General features: G+C 42.6%; 2 protein-coding genes across 6 annotated transcripts in view; one reads left to right on the forward strand and one right to left on the reverse strand.

The window, feature by feature from the left end:
* Positions 1–259: 259 nt before the first annotated feature.
* On the reverse strand, positions 260–17,038 carry LOC309337209 (killer cell lectin-like receptor subfamily B member 1C). Of its 5 annotated transcripts, XM_081853953.1 has the most exons (6): positions 16,790–17,038; positions 14,984–15,073; positions 5,801–5,926; positions 3,771–3,925; positions 2,986–3,095; positions 260–623 (listed from the first exon to the last, which is right to left on the reverse strand). In XM_081853953.1, exons 1-6 carry the CDS (start codon positions 16,872–16,874, stop codon positions 491–493), a joined length of 699 nt encoding a protein of 232 aa, XP_081710079.1. In that variant the 5' UTR covers positions 16,875–17,038; the 3' UTR covers positions 260–490. The 5 variants fall into 5 exon arrangements, with proteins under 5 accessions (XP_081710079.1, XP_081710081.1, XP_081710080.1 ...); XM_081853955.1 differs by lacking the exons at positions 14,984–15,073; positions 16,790–17,038 and adding an exon at positions 13,895–14,045; XM_081853954.1 differs by lacking the exons at positions 14,984–15,073; positions 16,790–17,038 and adding an exon at positions 12,642–13,167.
* A 2,057-nt stretch (positions 17,039–19,095) lies between these two features.
* Positions 19,096–22,252, forward strand: part of LOC309337180 (killer cell lectin-like receptor subfamily F member 1) — a 42,009-nt gene continuing 38,852 nt past the window's right edge. The window contains exon 1 of the mRNA XM_081853911.1: positions 19,096–19,645. Coding sequence (XP_081710037.1) covers positions 19,456–19,645 — 190 coding nt within the window. The 5' untranslated portion in view covers positions 19,096–19,455. The remainder of the gene's footprint in view (positions 19,646–22,252) is intronic.

Genomic DNA, 22,252 nt, shown 5'->3' on the forward strand with positions numbered 1-22,252 from the left:
AGCAGTGGCACCCTCCCTGTTCACTGTCAAATTCTACAGCTGATCCTCAATTGTGACTTAAAACTAACCTTTTAGTAAGCAAAATCAATTGACTTAGAATTCCATGTTAGGTGTGCTACCTCTGGAATTCACAAAGAGGTATAACCCAGAAGCTGTAGGCTGGCTCCCTCGGGCAATAAAGCGAGATGAGCGCCACAACCCCAGAGTCGGCCACGACTGGACCTAACGGTCAGGGGTCCCTTTACCTTTTACTATTATTTTGCAGTGTCAGATTATACAGCTGATCCTCAATCATGACTTAAAACCAATCTTTTAGTAGCCAAAATAAATTGACTTAGAATTCCATGTTAGGTGTACTGCCTCTGGATTTCACAAAGAGGTATTTTGATGACAACAGAATAATACCTTTACATAATCTTCTTAGTCACTCAATGACATTTTTATTGTGTGTTCTTGGCAAATAACAAAAACCATATAATTATTGCATTTATTAAACTAAAATATCAAGTAGGAGAGGGTCTTTCTGGCAAATCCACCGATATATAGCACTGCAGTGTTCAGGGGTGACTTTATATTTTATTGCAGCACAAGAGTTTCCTTCAGCATAGTTTGGTTCTGGAAATCTGTGGAAGAAAAAGATACATCTGAATATCAGGACTGAAGTCTGTTACAACTATTTTTCATGTTCTTAACAGAAAGAATGAGTGTTCCCAAAATGTACAATAAGCTGGTTGCAGTGCATTTGAATCCTCCAAACATGGATGAGTATCATCAAAGTGGAGAGGGTGAAGAAAGTCACGCTTAGCTTGATAGTGGGAGCAGCACCATCTCCCCCTTTTCCTGCCCCAGCAGCCCACTCACCTGCTCTCCTCCCCTGGGTCAGGCACAAGTGCCTCAACCAACACACAGCTCCTTCTGGCGCACAGCCAGGCTCCAATGAAGGATCCACTGTGGGGCGCTTGTTTGCACCCCCTCTCAAAATTGCATTCGGGGCCATGGCACCCCCACGCTACACCTCTGAATCAAAATGACCTACCAATTTGCCACCTAGGAAGAGTGAATTGGGGGCAATAGGGCAGATATAGGAACTTAAGCGCAGGAGTTGGCTTGCTTATCCATATTTGGACCTCAGCACTTTCCCAGAGACAATAGGTGTGCAACATTCCCTATTAGACTGTGACTCACCCCAACTACACTAAACAACCCCAAATTGGTCAGTTGCCCTCCCCAAATTAAGTGGGATGCTAGGGTGGGGGGCAACCATCATTAACTGCCAATAACCTTCCGGTTCTCCCTTTCTTTTCTCTTCTCTGATTTTCCTCAAGGGAAAGGGCAATATTTTTGGCCAGCTCTTTTTTTACCATTTGTGTGTGCTAAGAGTGAAAGAAACCCCTGAAAATAGAAAGAGGGTGAGGTTTTTAAAAAAGAATTCCATGCAGAAGGGGTTTTCCCACTAATTATGACAAGGAGCATGAGGATTTTCTACTATACTTTCACTTTGCCTTTATGGAATGGAAACTTGCCATCCCAACTACATTAAACAAACCCAAACTGGTCAGTTGGCCACCCCAAATTAAATGGGATGTGGGGGGGCACCCATCATTAACTGCCAATAACCTTCCACTTCTCCCTTTCTCCTCTGATTTTCCTCTAAGGCAGGCCAATATTTTTGGCCAGCTCTTTTTCACCATTTGTGTGTGTTAAGAGTAAAAGAAACCCCTGAAAATAGAAACAGGGTGAGGTTTTTAAAAAATAATTCCGCCGCCGAGACCATATAACACTGGTCTTGAAAGACCTACATTGGCTCCCAGTACGTTTCCGAGCACAATTCAAAGTGTTGGTGCTGACCTTTAAAGCCCTAAACGGCCTCGGTCCAGTATACCTGAAGGAGCGTCTCCACCCCCATCGTTCTACCCAGACACTGAGGTCCAGCGCCGAGGGCCTTCTGGCAGTTCCCTCACTGCGAGAAGTCAAGTTACAGGGAACCAGGCAGAGGGCCTTCTCGGTAGTGGCGCCCGCCCTGTGGAACACCCTTCCAGCAGATGTCAAAGCGATAAACAACTACCTGACATTCAGAAGACATCTTAAGGCAGCCCTGTTCAGGGAAGTTTTTAACGTGTGATTTTACTGTATTTTTGGTTTTTATGGAAGCCGCCCAGAGTGGCTGGGAAGGCCCAGCCAGATGGGCGGGGTATAAATAATAAATTATTATTATTATTATTATTATTATTATTATTATTATTATTCCATGCAGAAGGGGTTTTCCCACTGATTATGACAAGGAGCGTGAGGAATTTCTGCTATACTTTCACTTTGCATTTTTTCAAAAACCTCACCAGCTGCTCTGTGCAAGTCTCTCCACAACAGCCTCCAGAATTCCTTGTATTATCAATGCTGGGCCTTCCCAGCCACTCTGGGCAAGTGATTGAGATTGTGAGTGAAGTGGGAAAGGTTACTCATCCACTCCTTGCTACTGTGGTTCCATGCAGCACTTATAAACAGGGGGAAATGTTCCATTCATGCCCTTAGGATCTTTCCTTCCCCCCAGGAACCAGTGCTGTGCAGCAAGGGGGGCACTTCAGTTGAGACCATGAGTGGGGAGTGAAGTGGCCAGTGAATAAAAATAAAAATACGCCCATGTCTTCATGGAATGGAAACTTGCCATCCCAGATCTTTTCCCAATTTCTAAGGAGCCAACTGAGGGAATCTTCTTGGCAGCCAATAGAAGAAGCGAAAAATATATTTTACAAATTTTCTGTTAGCCCACTAAAACTTTAGCTTATAAACAGGCAAGAGAAGCACTTGCTTAAATGTTCAGTGCAAATTAAATGTGAAATTTGGCAACATCTCTAATATCAGTCCCTACCTACCCCTCTCTCTACATGAGAATACTGGCAACTTAATTGGAACCAGTGCAAAAAGGTAATCTTAGCTCTAAAAATTGTCCTTTTTTTTCCCCTTTGATTAAAAACAATAACAACTCACAGACTCTGATCAAGCTGGGAGCCTGTAATCCACATCCATTTCTTCTCCAATTTTAATAGTGAGAGCCCAATCCAGTGTACTGCATTTTTTGTAATGTTTTTTATGAAATCCTGTATGAGAGAGAATGTATTTTTAAATATATGTATATTAAATTGTTTCCAAGTTGATAAATTCAGAATAAAGCTTACATTAAAATAATATAAAGTAATAAAATGTGAAAGTTGATAGTAACTATAACAAAACATTCACCAAGAACAGTAATCAAAGCTGCATTTATAATGCAGGCCTCCCCATTTACACAGGGGTTACGTTGCAAGGAACTGTGAAATTGCATATAGGGGGAACACCATTGAAAAAGCCTCCAAACACGCTTTAAAGCATCCATGGGGAAAAGCCTCTGAAAGGCCATGTGGAATGGGGGGGAAACAAAGGGAACACCAGCTCCTCCTCTCCCACTGCTCCACAACCAACCTCAACTTCCTAAAGAGTCTTTCTAAATAAAAAGAGGACTTGGGCTACAGTTACAGGGATTTGCTTGCAACTTCTGCTTTGGTTCTCATTAGTCAAGCTCCCTAAGACCTTCTCTAGACACTGATGAACTGGCCATGGGGGGGAATGGGATGAAGCACTAAACAAGGTCCTTAACTCCACATGCTTCTCAAGTCACAAAGCATGATATCATTGCAGAGCTACTAAGCTAGAGTTAAGCTCAGCTGGACTCAGGCTTCCCTCAGAATTAACCTGCACGGGAATGTATTGCCTGAAATATGTAATTGTCTCCTTACCAGCTCCTCCTTGTCTTGGATGACCAGCAGTTGAGAATCCCTTGTTGAACAGTCATGTTGGCTCTCATCCCAGGTTTTCATATAGTCTGATGGCCAGTAGCACTTGTCCCTGTGGAGCTGCCATTGCAAAGGGCACACTTTGCAAGGAGAATTATCTGTGGAAGGAAAGACACTTAATGATTATGACTGGGCCTCCATTTCGATTGTGAAAAACGTATGTGCTCTGCAACGGTAAGCACGCAGTATCTCGTAAATTGTTGTCCAGTAAATTGATGGTTTGCAAGGTGCTCTTTGAAACTCCTCAAAGTTGGGGTCCAACAACTTTTTATGTTATTCACTCCCCCCTTTTGTTTGTTTTTTTAGTGTACATACATTTGCCACAGTTCTTTTGAAGGAAGAGCCCTGATCCAGATTACGCTCTCCGTTTGCACCAGGTCTCAGTGCTGGCTTCCCACCCAAAAACATGCCCTCTGTTTGAGCCAGAAGGTGCTTTTTAGGGGAGAATGGGGGGGGGAGGCGAGACAATAGCTGTCAGGTGGGGAGGTGATTTTTGTGGGAAACAGGCGTGCAGCTTGATTCAGATTGGCCCCCTTTAAAGCTTCTTATATAGTCATGATCAAATTCAATCCTCCCTGCACACTCAAAATCCTTTTGAGTATAAAAAGATACAGAGATAAAAATACAGTGGTACCTTGGGTTACATACGCTTCAGGTTACATACGCTTCAGGTTACAGACTCCGCTAACCCAGAAATAGTACCTCGGGTTAAGAACTTTGTTCAGGATGAGAACAGAAATTGTGCTCCAGCGGCGCGGTGGCAGTGGGAGGCCCCATTAGCTAAAGTGGTGCTTCAGAACAGTTTCAGGTTAAGAACAGACCTCTGGAATGAATTAAGTACTTAACCTGAGGTACCACTGAACAGATCTCTCATATCATGCCATCACAAATGCAAGTTTATTACTCGCCTAGTTTTTCCATCTGAATGAGTTCAGAGAGAGGAGACTGGAGCCCTCTAGAGGTGGAGATGGAGTTTACAAGATAAATTGCAGCCTTACATGTCCAAGTTGGTCTCCACAGTCTGTCTCATGGTAGCTCCGTGTTGACAATATTGTGGTGAGGTGGGTTGGGGGGGCTGTCAGTCTCCATTATACCTGAATCCCTTCTAATTCCTGGGGTCCTGGATCCAGAAAAGGTTAAAATCTAATGGAGGATTCCATATTAACCAACCAGGTGAGTTAAAAGCCTTAAATACTGTCCTTGGTATAACAAAGGAAGTGGATTTGCGCCAGAGGGCAAATGTGTGGGTCTCCCTTCCCTCACCTGGCTCTTAGTGAGAAAGGCAATGGCCGGAGTTGAGTGTGAAGTTAGCTCTAGAATGAAACCACTGATGCTTGATAATTCAGGACCATAGGGAGCAGCCCTATTCTTAGGGAGATCATTGGGTTCCTCTAGCTCAAATTTTGTCTACACTGACCAGCAGCAGTTTGAGACACCAGGTATGGAATCTGGGACTCTACCACCAAGCTATGAGAACACCACCTGGAGTCATGTGTCCAATTCTAGGTGCCACAATTTAAGAAGGATTTTGACAAGCTGGAATGTGTGCTGCCACACAGGAGATGGAGCAAGCCTGTTTTTTTCCTGCTCAGTAGGGTTGGACCTGAAACCATGGATTCAAGTTACAAGGAAAGAGACTCTGACTAAATATCTGGAAAAACAACAGTAGAAACTGTTTGACAGTGGAACGGTCTCCCCTGGGAGGTTGTGGACTCTCCTTCCCTGGAGGTTTATAAGCAGAGGCTGGATGGCCATCTGCCATGGATGCTTTAGCTGAGATTCCTGCATTGCAAGGAGACTGTTGGGGTTCCCCCCAGCTCTACAATTCTATAAGTCTATGATTCACCCACAATGAATGAGGTTCTTTGCAGAAGCTTTTATGCCTCAAAACAACATAGATGTGAACTGAAAGCAAGTTCTTACATACAATTGCTATGCTTAAAAGAGACAGCAGTACAATATATCAATTCTACCTGAGGACCTATTCTGATTTTGATTGCAGAAGTTGAGTCTTAGGAAAGCCTGAAACTTGTCTGTTGAGGCATTGCATCCACCATTGTTCAGCACATTTTTTTCCTTTTCAGGTTCCAGCTGCAAAGCTGCCCCCACAAAACAAATAAAGTCATTAAAATGAATGGACATAATGTTAAGGCACAAATTCAAATTATGGAGGCCAAGGAATGGGGAGAAGAAGATTGATATGATAAGATAATGAAGACAAGCTGCAAAAGAGACCAGGATACTTGTATATTTACTCATTGTGCAGAGGAGGGAATTTGGGAGAAACATTATCATGCAGGGATGTAAGTAAACACACCTGCCCAAATTCCTCCTATGCAAACATTAGGGTGTCCCTGCTTTCTTTAGACAAAAATATGTGGCAATGGGATTTCTATCAGCATTTTTAAGGACAGAAAGATTTTGAAGCTATTTCCTTTCAAAACAGAATATATTGTTGCAATTGCCCTATTACTCCGAAAACCACAAAACCAGGAAGCATCCAAGAATGAGGTGCAAAAAAATACCTCACAGATGCCAGGAAAAAGGAAGAGTCCTTTGCAATTTAAGCATACTGCAAAAAAAAAAAAAGAAAAACCTGTCGTTCTTGGAATCTGTGAGATATTTCTCTTTTTTGCACTGTATTCCCCCAAGCACTGAGAAGATCAAAAGGTTCAGTGCTTCCCTAATTTCAGCTTCCTTTGGAAGAAGGTGCCTTCAGGCTTACAGCGTTTTTGTAATAGTTGCATTTATTTACAAATACAGTGGTACCTCTGGATACCTGAAGTAAATGTAAGACTCACGTTTCGCCGCTTCTGCGCATGCGCGTTACATCATTTTGAGCTTCTGCACATGCTGAATGGCGAAACCCGGAAGTAACGCGTGTTAGGGTGTGAAACCTAAGACACTGGCAAGTTAGCAATGTCATGTGACTTTAAGTAGTCAAGCTCATTAAGTTGTTATGTTGCTCAGTATATAAAGAGTGTTTGTTTTCTCTGCCTGTGGGGCGTGAAGCAAAAATGTCTGAAAGCTCCGGAGGTGTTTCTGTTATCTTTCTGCAATAAACCTGTCTTTGGAAAGACAGGCTTCCCTGTGTCGTTATTTCTTTGCTGCTGAGACTCTGAAGCTTGTACTGCAACAAGAATCTCTGCACTGGACTTAATTAATGCTCTGCAAAGAGAACTGTTGCTGGTTGCGCAGCGGAAGCGTTTACTGGACCAGTACACAGACTCTCTTAGGTTATGGCTCCTTCTACGTTTCTACAGCTGTATTGTGTGCAGAGAAAGTGAAAGCAGCTTTCGGATGAGAGAAGACCGGCTTGGTCGTAAATCCAGCTCTTAAAGGCTTCAGAGGAGGCTGGAGGCGTCTGAAAAGTGAGTAAAACAAATCCCAAGGGGAAAGAGAAGCAAGGGCACACAGAGGGAGTAGCAGCCGACCCCAAGAATGGCAGTGGAAAATTTCCAGGTTCACTTTACAAAGTTGAACTCTGCTAATTACGTGCAGTGGTCTAAGAGGGCTCAAGTCTGGTTGGAAGCCAAGGAAGTGTGGGCTGACTATGTCCAGAGGCGAAAGCCGTTTGTGACTGTTGCAGCAGATGCCACAGCAGAGCAACAGGCTGCTGCACATGCTCAGAACAGGGAACATGATAAAATGGACACTAAAGCTAGATGCATGTTGATGGTATCGATAGACGATTCCCAATTACGTCATGTGGAAAATTTAAGGTCTGCATTTGAAATTTGGGAAGCTCTTAGGTGAATTCACCATAGAGCCACGCCTGGAGAGAAGGTGAACATTATACGTGCTTTGTATGAATTGAAACTGAAGCCAGAGGATAGTGTGGTTGAACACACGTCACAGATGACTGAGTATTTCAACCGACTGTCATCTCTAGGTGTGAATTTTCCTGAAAATATTAAAGTTTATACTTTGCTTAGCAGTCTGCATGCAGGGTTTGAAAACTTAGTACTAACTTTACAAGTTTTGCCAGAAGACCAGCTGAATATGAATTATGTGACTGGTAGATTGTGTGAGCAAGAATATCAACATCATCGAAAACATATTGATAATTCAAATACCCCAAGGGTTGGATGTTCAGATAATTCCCAGCGTGGGGGAACTAGCAGGCAGAGCTGTAAGGAAGCCTCACAAGTGTCTGCTATGGCCAGCAAGTCATGTTTTCGATGTGGCAGCAGGTTTCATTTGATAGCAAAGTGTCCAGAAAAGCAACAGGAATTTCAACAGTCCAAGGTCAGTTTCCAGAGCTACAGGGGAAGACAACGTGAGAACTACAAGAATCAACGATCCAGAGGGGGAGCAGGTGCTGATAAGGGACTATCTGCAATGGCAGCACAACAGAGTCCTAAAAGGAGCCAACAAACCTTGAAGTGGATCATTGACAGTGGAGCAAGTCACAGTTTAGTTCCAGCGACATCTAGTGGCAGCTTGATGAACTGCAAGACATTGCCAGTTGCAAAAACTGTGACTATAGCAGACAATAGTAAACGAGAAATGAACCTTAAAGGCACAATTTATGTTAATTGTTTGCAAACTAACCTTCCTGTTTTCGTTCTTCCAGGAATGAAGAATGGACTTTTGAGTGTGTCATGCCTGGTAAAAAGTGGTTTTAAGGTTGAGTTTGAAAATGATGTGTGCACCATTTCGAAACAGGGGAAGGAGCTTGTTAAAATTCCCTGTGAGGATGGGCTTTTTGTTTTGGATGAAGAGCAGTTACCAGCAGGTAGATGTTCAACAGGTGAAGTGCAAGCTAAGTGTGTAAATAAGGCTCCTCATACAGGTTGTGCACATCTACTACACCGAAGGTTAGCTCATATATGCTTTAAGTATGTAAGCATGATGCCAGATTTAGCTGAGGAGTGTAAGATTAAACCCTGTCCAAATTTTCTGGATTGTTGTGCTTGTAAACATGCTAAGGTTAAGACATGTAACTATCCTAGATCTGATAGAGTAAGCAAGAAACCCTTTGAACTTGTGCACACAGACGTGTGTGGCCCTATGCCAGTCAAATCGCTTGGAGGTGCGAGATTTATGCAAATTTTGGTGGATGATTTTTCAAGGGCTAGTTGGGTTTTCTTTCTGAAAGAAAAATCACAAGCAGCTTCCATCCTGATGGATTGGATTGAAGAAGTCGAATGTCAATTTGACACCAGGGTGCGTAAAATACAATCAGATCGTGGTGGGGAATATGTGAACCACACGCTGGAGACGTGGTTAAAAAGGAAAGGTATAGTTCATAGACTTACCAATCCCTATTCACCACAGGAGAATGCAGTTGCCGAAAGAAAATTTCGAACATTACAGGAAGCCATTGCTGCTTTGCTGTTTGATTCTGGACTTCCACAGTGTTTTTGGGCTGAGGCTGCACTGTATGCGAATTATACTTTTAACAGAGTGTACAATAGCACAGTAGGCAACACTCCTTACTTCATGCTATTTGGGAAAAAACCAAAAATTGATCATCTAAGAGTTTTTGGATGTCGTGCTTATGTGCTGGTGCCTAGGGCACAACGTAGGAAAGGCGATCCTAGATCTAAAGAAATGTTTTTCTGTGGTTATCAAGCAAACACAAAAGGTTGGAGATTTGTGAATGTAGAAGGCAATCAAACAAAAATCACAATCAGCAGAAGTGGATGGTTGGAATAAAATTCATGGAAATCCTGACATACTATTTGATGTGGTGAACAGTAACAATGAAACTCAGGCCCCAGGGCAGGTATTAGTTCCAGAACAGGCTGAGGAATTTGAGTCTGAGGACGAGGGTGAGAAATCGCCTAGTTCACCCAAGTCTGTAAAGTCAGAATCTTCTAGCTCTAAAAGTTCACCCGTACAGCAAGAGAGACGTGTAAAGTCAGAATCAGAAAGTTCTTCAACTACTAGTGACAAACAGGTGACGACTAGTGATTCTGGGTCAGAAGGGGAAACTGAAGGAACATCACAGGAACTGTTAAGGCGTTCCAAGCGTGCCAACAAAGGTATACCTCCTGAAAGGTACCAAGCTATTAGTGTTTGGGCTGGTTTGGCAAATTGCGAACCTGAAAGTTTTGAGGAGGTTGAGCAATTACCCCAGGAGGAGGCCAGTAGGTGGCGTGAGGCCATGCAAAAAGAGTTGAATTCTATGAAAGAACTGGGTGTGTTTTCCATCACCAAACTGCCAGAAGGTACCAAGGCAGTAAGTTGTAGGGGGGTGTACAGGATAAAGACAACAGCGATGGGGAAACCAGAGTACAAAGCAAGGCTTGTAGCTCGAGGTTTTACGCAAAGAGAGGGGTTACATTATTCCGAAGTCTATGCACCCACTTCAAGGAGTGAAACCCTTCGGGCACTATTAGCAGTTGCTGCTCAGAAAGGGTTCAAAGTGAATCAATTTGATCTCTCTACAGCTTATCTTCATTCAGACTTGGCTGAAGAGCTCTATATGGAGCTACCGCCAGGATTGAAAGTTGGTAAATCAAATCAGGTATGGAAACTACATAAATCTATTTATGGACTCAAGCAATCTGCTCATAATTGGAATGAGTGTTTGAATGACGTTTTGGTAGGCATTGGTTTTAGCAGGAGCAAGGCTGACAATTGCTTATATTTCAGAGGTTCAGGAGATGCTCAAGAATCTTTGCTTGTTTATGTAGATGACCTGATTTATACTTCAAAGACGCAAGAACAAGTAAAAAAACTAGCCAAAGAGTTAAATAAACACTTCAAAGTTAAGAATCTTGGTGATGTAAAGTGTTCTTGGTGTTCAGATAGATAGGACCAAAAATGGCAGTTTCCTACTGAATCAAAAAGGCAAGATATTGCAAATGTTGAAAAAGTTTGGCATGACAGAGTGTGCAGGTGTTAGAACACCAATGGAAATGGGTTTTGTAAAAGACAATGAGTTCAAGGATAGTGCTGAATTCAAGCGTGCTGAAGTCTTTCAGTCAGCACTGGGAAGCTTACTTCATCTTTCGCAATGGAGTAGACCAGACATTGCTTACGCTGTTAACTTACTCAGCAGAGAAGCTTCAAAACCTAGTGTAAATGCATGGAAAGGAATTCAAAGAGTGTTAAGATATTTACAATACACCAAAGATTTTTGCCTTGAATTATCTTCTGAAGGACAAGCACAGATTACTTGTTGGGCAGATAGTGATTGGGCAAATTTAAAGGATAGAAAATCAGTGTCTGGCTGTGTAATAAAATTTGGTAACTCTCTGATTGGGTGGAGATCCAAGAAACAGAACCTGATTGCTTTGTCGTCAACAGAAGCAGAGTTCTGTGCCTTATCTGAGTTATGTAGAGATCTAGAATTTTACAAATGCTTGGCACAAGAGATGTATGAAAAGGCCATCACTCCAATCACTGTATGGGGTGATAATCAACCGTGTCTTAAGTTAGCACAAAATGGGCAGTTTAAAGGTCGTACAAAACATTTGGATATCCGCTTTCAAAATGTTTGTCAAATGGTAAAAGCAGGAATTGTTAAATTAAATTACTGTCCCAGTCATGAAAATCAAGCTGATGGTTTTACAAAACCGCTTGGGTTTCAGCGGCATGAAAACTTTTGTGAAGAAATGGGTCTGAAGTAATTTTGTTTTTGTATTGCCAGCGAGAAGGGGTGTTAGGGTGTGAAACCTAAGACGCTGGCAAGTTAGCAATGTCATGTGACTTTAAGTAGTCAAGCTCGTTAAGTTGTTATGTTGCTCAGTATATAAAGAGTGTTTGTTTTCTCTGCCTGTGGGGCGTGAAGCAAAAATGTCTGAAAGCTCCGGAGGTGTTTCTGTTATCTTTCTGCAATAAACCTGTCTTTGGAAAGACAGGCTTCCCTGTGTCGTTATTTCTTTGCTGCTGAGACTCTGAAGCTTGTACTGCAACAAGAATCTCTGCACTGGACTTAATTAATGCTGTGCAAAGAGAACTGTTGCTGGTTGCGCAGCGGAAGCGTTTACTGGACCAGTACACAGACTCTCTTAACGCGCTCCGTTACTTCCAGGTCGCTGCGGAGTGCAACCCGAAAATATTCATCCCAAAGCTATTTCAACCCGAGGTATGACTGTATACAGGATGAGCAGAGGTGACACACTTCTGCCATTTTTTCTGTTAAATTCTGTTAAATTTTATCTGCGGCAGCAACTTGGCCTAACACAGCCCCCAGCTCCCTTCTAATATTCACCAGCAAACCATTATTAACTTAATGGGAAAGAACAGCTTATTATTCGGGCCTCAGATACCCATTTTCACCTCAGCTTTGGGATGTGTTTGCCTCACACCTCCCTCCCTCCCTCACTGACTTTCCCAACTGGCATTATTTCTCCTCGCCTTTCAGTCTACTCCCAACTGACAGCTAAACCGAATACGTTGCTTCACTGACATAGTTTAAAATGAATTTACCTGGTCCAAGTCTTGTCTAAAAACATTAAAAGAGGCAACACAGGTACTTTTGTAAACTAAGAAAACGTTTAATAATAAGCAGTGCTTATATTTAACCACCATTTTATAGTTCAAATTGGGGAAAATAAATACAGTAAATGGACAAAAGTACAAAGATTCACAAAATGTTTAGGGTATTAGTATCCCTGCATCCCCCCCCCATAAAAAAAACAATGATAATAAGTATTTTTTAAAAAAACAAAAGTATGATAATCTCTCTGTCTCCTTTCAGAAGCTGTTACCAAGCAGCAGGGGTGGCCCATGCATGAGGCGAGGTGAAGCCATTTGCTTCAGGTGATGGATCTGTCCCCTACCCCATCCCCACCTTTGTGCTGCTCCCAGCCCTGAGGGGCTTCACCCACACTGCCAACGCAGCCCTGTTGCCCTCACCCTGCCACTGCACCTTCACCACTGCACTCTTGCAGCACGGGTGCAGTTGCAGTGATGGGGCTGGGCAGGGGACCCGGATCTGAAGCATTTTGCCTCTATTGGCAAGATGTTTTGAGCTGGCCCTGCCAAGGGGCAAATGCTAAACAGGCCTGCAATGGTAAACAGCACCATGCCTCAGATTTTGACAGTTGCTGCACTTTGATATCAGCGTAAGTCACTGAAATATTGTTCACAGCACCAAACAGAGACACAGAGAGACAGCATACTTCCATGGGTGGGTGGGTGTTTAAGGGTTATTAACAAATAAAGAGCTGGAAACAAGAAGACATAGCCCAGATCAAAACGAGGAATTGGAAATCAGTATCAACACAAAAGAGCTGGTTCAAACCATTTTACAAAGCCTAATGCACACATGTGGGGACTACAGTGACTCAATCTGAAGTAAATTGAGGATTCACGCCCAATTTAGAGTAAAATGTGGAGGAGCCCTGAGGTGAGGGAAATGTCATTCCACCAGCAAGGATCCTGTTACCCCAATGGTTGCTGATAGCAGACCCTCCAATTGCCCCTACAGTGGTACCTCGGGTTACAAACACCTCGGGTCACAAACACTTCGGGTTACAGACTCCGCTAACCCAGAAATACTACCTCGGGTTAAGAACTTTACCTCAGGATGAGAACGGAAATCGCACAGTGGCAGCGGGAGGCCCCATTAGCTAAAGTGGTACCTCAGGTTAAGAACAGATTCAGGTTAAGAATGGACCTCCAGAATGAATTAAGTTTGTAACCAGAGGTAGCACTGTATTGCCCAGGGACAGTCTCAGATTTACAGAAGCCATCCCGGTTTCTGATTTGATCCCTGAATGTCCCACTTTTTCTTAGGACGTCTCTATTTTCATTGGAGAAATGTTGGAGGGTGTGGAGTTATTCCATCCACCAAGCCAAGGAGATAAGTAACTATGCAACCTTTAGAAGACATCCAAAGGCAGCCCTGTATGGGAAAGTTCCTCGATGTTTAATGTTTTATTATGTTTTAATATATGTCGGTAGCTGCCCAGAATGGCTGGGGCAACCCAGTCAGATGGGAGGGATATAAATAATAAAAGTAAGATGATGATGATGATTGAATATTATGTCCCTATTTTCATCAGGAAAATTCCTCAGATGCAAATGGGGACATTTCTCACTCTCCCGCACCTCAGATCTGGCACGCCATGCAGGGCTGGGCCTCAGTGGACACGACCTCCCCTCACCTGCTCTCCAGCAGCCTCTACAAGCTGCCCAAGGGAGGAGGCCAGCAACAGTGGCCATGGAGAGGCACACTGGTTCTTGTATATGAATATTAAAAGCTGAGCGGCTCAGAACATTTGATGATAATTACAAAGATAAATATTTTCTTGAGTTAATGATTAATATGACTGGAGTAGGATTTTGAAACATCTACTACAATTTAGAATTTAAATTTACGTTCTGAATGAAGATTTTGAAAATGTTGTTAGCCCAAGTGAAAACCACTATTTCTTCACAATACCCTTGAGTAGAAACAATTTATAATCTTCCCACTGTTCAATTACTGAGCCTTGAAAACTGGATTTTGGACACAATTAAACATTGTGCCCCACTAATGATTTTCAATATTTATTCACTTTTCAATGATTTCCCAAAATGTCTCCAGCCACCTTGATTAAATACCATATGTGGCAAATGTCTTAGATTTTTTTAAAAACACACATTATGATTCGTCCCACATTCATGCATAAAATTGGTCAGGGTTTCAAAAGAGAATTAGAATGTGTGCAGGAGGCTTTGAATTTTTTGCATCATGTGGTTAGTTAAGCCCACCACAGATCAAGGCTACTTGGAAATGTATTGGTTTTATCAGAGTCAGTTGCAGGCTACATTGACTTCCTGTCACATTAGGTCTCAGAAACTAGCATACTAGCATACCAAGAAGTCCATGCCTTCCTTTAATCAGGAACCTGATTTCTAACCAACTTCTTGGAAACTGTCTTAAAGCAGAAAACAAATGTGCAGTTTTGATGTGATGAGGAGTCCCATTCTGAAGGTCAAAAAATGCTGTGGTCATTTCATAATAAAAAACATTAGGAACCTGAAACTGTTCTTAACCTGAGGTACCACTTTAGCTAATGGGGCCTCCTGCTGCCGCTGCACGATTTCTGTTTTCATCCTGAAGCAAAGTTCTTAACCCGAGGTAATATTTCTGGGTCAGCAGAGTCTGTAAACTGAAGCGTATGTAACCTGAAATGTATGTAACCCGAGGTACCACTGTACTTTTTTCCCAATAAAAGCACAGCTACTTATAAACATACTTTCATACTCACCCAAGACTATCACAGCTATCACGAGGATGACATTCCCAATGCATGACGTCCACAGAATTATCTGTTTCCAATGGGAATGCTGGGGAGCAGCTATAAAGAGTGACGATTAATTTATGAAATTGGACAGGGGTAGGCAGCCTAAGCCCCATGGGCCGGATGCGGCCCAATCACCTTCTAAATCCGGCCTGCGAACGGTCCAGGAATCAGCATGTTTTAACATGAGTAGAATGTGTCCTTTTATTTAAAATGTATCTCTGGGTTATTTGTGGAGACTGCCTGGTGTTTTTACACAAGTAGAATGTGTGCTTTTATTTAAAATGCATCTCTGGGTTATTTGTGGGGCGTAGGAATTCGTTCTTTTTTTTTTTTCATTTCAAAATATAATCCAGCCCACCACATGGTCTGAGGGACGGTGGATTGGCCCACGGCTGGAAAAGGTTGCTGACCCCTGAAATTGGAGGATGTGTTTATACAGTGTTAAGTGAGCTTGCCTCCAACTGATTGCAGAATGAGGAAAAAGGCAGTGGTATGATGTGTGGGAAAGCCAAAATTCCCACCCATAAGCAATGTTCCCCATACCACACTTTCCCCCCGTATGAATTTATTACCACACCAATATGCCAAATAGTCACCAAATGTGCTGCTCTATAGATGTAAGCAGAAATATTAGCAACACAATAACCAGAGATCACAGTTGCTTTTCTTTTTAAAAATAAAAACACCCCATTTTTATTTGTTCTGATTTATTTTATTAGTGCTTATATAATAGAAAGCCTCTAAGCAGTTCACAAAAACAATCTAAAATATACATTAAAATACCAGTAAAGGCAAGCATTAAAACACATCTTTTTGAATCAAAATATAAATAAAACAAGCAAATTTAAAACAATTACATGGCGTGAACTTACATGATAAAACTACATGCCTGGGTATGCTTGCTGAAATAAAAAAGTTTTTAGCAAGTGCCAAAAACAAGACATTGAAGGGGCCATAGACTGCCTTAATCTAAAGCATTTAGATGGTATGAGCTCCAAACACTGCTTGTGCGCTGAATTCCAAGTGTTAAACTGAGATAATTTTGTCAGCATAAGTTGATCTATGTTGATAAGCAGATACGTGTGGAATTCTCTCGTTTTCCAAGGCAGTTACTAACAAAGATTGACATTTCACTTGCACACACCCCCAGCCTTTGCACATCATTCATCCTTCCCTCTATCCCACAAAAATACAGCTGCATGCATTGCTACTTCAACCGAAGGCGCAGTTCATATACACCCTTCAGTTTCTGTGGGTTGCATTGAATGCTATTCCTACTCAAAGCAGACCAGTTCATGTTTATGGAAGTTAAGGGACATAACTAATTTAGGATACCTGAAGAAGTGTGCATGCACACAAAAGCTCATACCAAGAACAAACTTAGTTGGTCTCTAAGGTGCTACTAGACAATTTTTTATTTTTATATATTTCTACTGCGTCAGACCAACACGGCTACCTACCTGAATCTAATTTAGGTTCCTTGATTTCAATGAATTTGCCCTAAAGCAGAACTTAGAGCAACTGTTTGTTGCTTAGATGCAACCTTTCATACAGGATTCTATTCCTCCCATATGCCGGGGCAATTTTCCCGCACACTTGCACCAATTATTTTGCGTGATCGCAGCCATAAAGAAATGGCACAGGTACATGGGGGTCCAAGCAGAGCCCAAATGACCATCCTGGTGAAAGTTCCAAGTGCCTACTTTCTAGTCCCATGTCCCAAAGACAACCACCAATGTTTAAAAGCAATCAGGTGACACTAGCACTCACCAGGTTGTTGAGATGGGCTGTGCAGGCTTGAAGAGCCTGTCTGAGAAGCGAACTTTATATCAGCATAAAGTATGTCCTCAGCCATCCTGGAAGCGGTGCATGGGTCCGCTAAGCTCTCCGTAACAAGGGGAAATGTCTGCAAGCAGTGGCGTGCAAACCAGCCTGACCAAGGCAATCCAAGATCAGGAAGTGTTAATCACACCTCTTTGAATGCGGGGCTGACATTTTTTTCATTTAAATTTTCAGAGGGCAACCCAAGTCTTGTGCAGCTAGAATCACCAAGAGGAACAAACACGAGCAGCGAGGAGGTGGATCTGGATTTCCTGGCAGGGCTTTAGATAGATCTCCAAGGGATCCTGTCTCCCAACTGTTTGACGAGAACAGCAGCAAAAAAGGGATGTGTGTGTGCGTGTGCGTGCTTTCTAAAAATCAGGCTCTGTGGTGAAAAATGTGGGAGAAAAAATAGAAATTGTTTTTGTATGTGGAAGGACTTGGAGCTTAATTCTAGTGCTGAAAGCCCATTCCTGAGTGAAGCATCTTCTTAGAGCAGGGGCCCCCAGTATGGGGGTGCCCCCTTTCCCCCTGGTGGCCACAAAGCCTCTAAGCCCCACCATCACCACCAATCACTACCTTCTTGGACATAAGGTGATGAGGGTGGCTTTTTCTTCAGCCCTCTGTGCTTTTCAAGGCTCAGATTACTTCTACTGGGTTCAGCTTTTACCCAGATTCCTTGGAAAAGCAAAGTAAAGTGGTACCTTGGTTCTCAAACTTAATCTGTTCCGGAAGTCCGTTCCAAAACCAAAGTGTTCCAAAACCAAGGTGCGCTTTCCCATAGAAAGTAATGCAAGATTCAGTATAAATACAGCTGATAGCTACTGTGGTCTAAAAGACTGATTAATAACCAATTGAGCCATAAAATGCTGGCTTGCCGAATAAAAATAGGGGAAATGGTTAAAGTAATTAAAGTAATATTTTGCAAAAAAAAAAAAAAAAGAAGGGAAGGAAATATGCAACTTACATATAGTCATTATTTACGCGTTAATAACAGACTTAAGGGGACGTGGGTGGCGCTTTGGGTTAAACCACAGAGCCTAGGACTTGCTGATCAGAAGGTTGGTGGTTCGAATCCCTGTGACAGGGTGAGCTCCCATTGCTCGGTTCCTGATCCTGCCAACCTAGCAGTTCAAAAGCATGTCAAAGTGCAAGTAGATAAATAGGTACTGCTCCGGCGGGAAGGTAAACGGCGTTTCCGTGCGCTGCTCTGGTTCGCCAGAAGCGGCTTAGTCATGCTGGCCACATGACCCGGAAGTTGTACGCCGGCTCCCTCGGCCAGTAAAGCGAGATGAGCGCCGCAACCCCAGAGTCGTTCACGACTGGACTTAACTGTCAGGGGTCCCTTTACCTTTACCTAACAGACTTAAGAGAATTATTTATATGAGCATCTTGGCATAATTATGTTGACATTTTAGATTGTTTATTTATATACTTAATTCATATCCCATTCTTCCTCCCAAAGGAGCCAAGGAGACCTAAACTTTGTAATTTCTTGAACATTTTCTTATTTTAAAAATTCAAATAAATAAAGGGGGAGGATATGCTCCTTAGCAGAAGGCTAAACATGAAATGGAAACCTGTGTGATAAACACCTTGACCACGAAATATGCAAAAGCAGTGGAGATGCTGTTTGCAGTGGAACAAATGAGTCAGAAACCTTTGGTGGACAGGCAGAAAGGCCATAGGCCACAGTGGTTAGCACATGTTAACAGTGAAATAGACAATCCCTGTTGTTAATACTGGAGACGGCTTCTTCTACATAATGGTCTTGTTGTGGGAGGATGTGGTTGTAGGTGGAGAAAGAAGAAGGTGTTGATTGCTTTAGATTTGCAGCAAGAACCCTGCAGGCAAGAACTGAATTCGTTCCGGAGGTCCGTTCTTAACCTGAATCTGTTCTTAACCTGAGGTACCACTTCAGCTAATGGGGCCTCCTGCTGCCACCACTCAATTTCTGTTCTCATCCCAAAGCACTTAATTCATTCTGGAGGTCCGTTCTTAACCTGAAGCACCACTTTAGCTAATGGGGCCTCCTGCTGCTGCTGCGCCGCCAGAGCACGATTTCTGTTCTCATCCTGAAGCAAAGTTCTTAACCCGAGGTACTATTTCTGGGTTAGCGGAATCTGTAACCTGAAGCACCTGTAACCCAAGGTACCACTGTATCCCATTCTTCAGAAACTAGCAAAAAGTAGGGAAATAAAAGCTACTAAAAAGAAAAACGTTCTTTTCCGTGTATAACACCCCCCATGTATTATGGGGGACTCAAAGAAAATGCCTTGCCCCACCCTCCAGTCTCTGCTTCTCAATTTGTATTATTTTATGCCCCGTGGTTTGCCATTGTTTTATTGATTGTAGTTTTGAAATTATTTATTGTGATTGTTAAGAGTAGTTTTCTGTTTAATTTTTATATGCTGATATTTAATATTATTCTATGCTATTCTAATGATTGTTGAATGTTACTTTATTTGATGTGGGTTGCTTATTTTAAAGTTATGTTTTAGTATCACGTTTTTGTATTGCATTAGATTGTTATAAGGTGTACGTTCTTTGTTTCTTCAGCCTGTAAACTGCCTTGGGTATTGTAAGATAGAAAGACGGTATACAAATTAAAAGTGATGATGATGATGATGATGATGATGATGAAGAAAATGGGGGGAGATTGCCCAGAGTTGTTGAGCAAAAAATTGTGGAGAAAGAGATCTTGCCAAATATCTTCCAAGCGGTTGCAGAGAGCGGGGGATTCCAAACCAAGCAACCAACTTTGCTTCCGTTCTGTTTCTGGGTTGCTTGGAGAGTGGTCCAAAGGTGTTGATATAGTTCTCTCTGTGAAGTTAAACAGGCCTCTGATTGGGCTTTACGTTTTTGGGAGTCCACCCGGGTAACCCAGTGTTTTAGGGACGAAGTTAATCCAGCCACTTAACTATTGGGGATTAGTCAAGAGTCCTAAACAATCTTTTAACCTTTGCTTAATGCCAACACATAAAACCAGAGATTATTTTTTCCTGTGTGGTGGTGCTGCCACCTTTTTTATTATTAAACAAAGCAACAACAACAACAACAACAACAACAAATATTCTTAGCAGAGTTCAATGAAATGTGTCAGATAGTTAAAGAAATGTAACATAATTTTGCACTTTTTAAAAACCACTTGCAACAAGATGGGTTTTTAATCACTGAGGCAAGAATCAAGAGGTGGCAGTTGGTCCCTGTTAACTGACATTCTTAGCGGAACATAACAGAACAGACACTGAAGGGAGGGGTGTTTTTCTTACACATTATGACCCCTCTCATGAGTTATTTCAAGAAGGGGTGTGTGGGCATCACACTAATCTTTCTTACCTTAAGGCAAACGAGTTAGACCTGAGCAACATTAAGGCAAAAAATATATAAACATATTAAAACACAGAATAAAAGCATTTAATCATTGTGTCCAGGAGAAAACAAAAGTTTTTGCCCAGCAACAAGTGAGAGTCCTTAGGGAAGGTATTCCACAGATAGGGAGCTACTGCAGAAAATTAGTTATGTAGTGTGTGTGTATAAGAGATAAGGAATGGATGAAAATAAGAAGGAATGGCCTTGCCTACTTTTGACTTTGGTTCTGCTCACTTCTGGTTTGGAATCATTGCCAAGACTGGAAAAAACAACAACAAGCCCACATTCACCTGATTCTATAAACATCTTTACACAGCAGTTTTTAACATTCATATTGGAGAGTTTTTTGGTCCCCACGTATTAATGACCTGCCCCTAATCCTTAAAGTCACAACTTGAGACCAGCACTGGCAAGTTCAAACCACAAGATGGCAACTGTTCTTTGAAGCAATGGACAAAAAAGGTAAACATCTTTCTATCACTAGCTTGGAGTAATGTTCCCTCTGCAAGAAAGTGATAAGGCCTGAACGTGCTTACTTGGAAAGTAAATTAGTTTTACTTTCCTAGAGACTAGGGCCCTGCGGGACCTGACATCCTTCCGCAGGGCCTGCAAGACAGAGTTGTTCCACCAGGCCTTTGGTCAGGGCGCAGCCTGACTCCCCCCTCTGGCAACCTGCTTAGAATCTTGCTTAATTAGTTGCCATTAATTTGATTTTAATTGATTTTTATAATGTAATATTTTTAGAATGTGTGAATATTTGATGGTTTGATTGTTGATTGTTGTTAGCCGCCCTGAGCCCGGCTTCGGCTGGGGAGGGCGGGATATAAATAAAATTTATTATTATTATTATTATTATTAAATAGCACTGCGATAAGGAATGTGAAAAGTCAAATGGAGGTGAAGGGAATAAATAAGACCATCTTGCATTCAGCTAGATAGATCCGGCAAGCATGTTTGGATCCTTGGCCAAGCGTCCACACAGCCTCAAATCGCTGGGTGTCCTGCTCACAGTTTATTCCTCAGACAAGATGGAGGGCAGCTTCTCAGCTGGTGATTGGCTTAGGAACTGTGCCTTTCAGGCCTCAGTTCATCCATACAACAAGCTTCAGGTGCTTTGGACTACAACTCCCATAATCCCATGCCACCGGTCATGCTGGCAGTGGTTCTGCTGGGAGTCCAACAGCCCATGGCTGATAAGGCAATGGTAGTCTGAGGCCATCTTGTGAGTTTATGGCATAGGTGAGGTTCAAACACGGTGACAAGACAGTTGCTGCTATTCTTGATAAATCTCTTACAGGCAGATAATAATAATAATAATAATAATAATAATTTATTATTTGTACCCCGCCCATCTGGCTGGGTTTCCCCAGCCACTCTGGGCGGCTTCCATAAAAACCAGAAATACACTAAAATATCACAGATTAAAAACTTCCCTGAACAGGGCTGCCTTAAGATGTCTTCTGAATGTCAGGTAGTTATTTATCGCTTTGACATCTGATGGGAGGGCGTTCCACAAGGCGGGTGCCACTACCGAGAAGGCCCTCTGCCTTGTTCCCTGTAGCTTTGCTTCTCGTAATGAGGGAACCGCCAGAAGGCCCTCGGCGCTGGACCTCAGCGTCCGGGCAGAACGATGGGGGTGGAGACGCTCCTTCAGGTATACTGGGCCGAGGCCGTTTAGGGCTTTAAAGGTCAACACCAGCACTTTGAATTGTGCTCGGAAACGTACTGGGAGCCTGTTATGTAGTGAAGTTTCACCCTGGGCCAGCAGGGGGATACTGTAGATAGTTTTCCCTCAGGTCTGTAGATAGTTTTCCCTCAGGTCCGCGTCAGTTATTTTAGGCGGGAACTCTGGGCTGTTGTTGTTACAATGTTGACAGCCGGCTGCCTATAAAAGCAGGCCGGCTGAGCTGTTTGCAGTCAGTTCTATTCCAGCTTACGAAATAAAGAGCTACTTGGAGAAATCGCTGTGTCGTCTGCTATGTCAACCCACAACTTAACACTGGCGACGAAGGTGGGATCGATGGACATCAGAGCACAGCC

This window comes from Podarcis erhardii (genome assembly GCF_964252035.2).
Source record: "Podarcis erhardii genome assembly, chromosome: 2".
NCBI classification, from domain to species: domain Eukaryota; kingdom Metazoa; phylum Chordata; class Lepidosauria; order Squamata; family Lacertidae; genus Podarcis; species Podarcis erhardii.

Coding starts and splice junctions, on each gene's coding strand:
- LOC309337209 (XM_081853952.1), bottom strand. CDS start 6,122: ATGATAATGTTTCTCCCAAATTCCCTCCTCTGCACAATGAGTAAATAT. Junction 3,096..3,770: donor TCCAAGACAAGGAGGAGCTG/GTAAGGAGACAA, acceptor TCTCTCATACAG/GATTTCATAAAAAACATTAC. Junction 624..2,985: donor TCCCAGCTTGATCAGAGTCT/GTGAGTTGTTAT, acceptor TTTCTTCCACAG/ATTTCCAGAACCAAACTATG.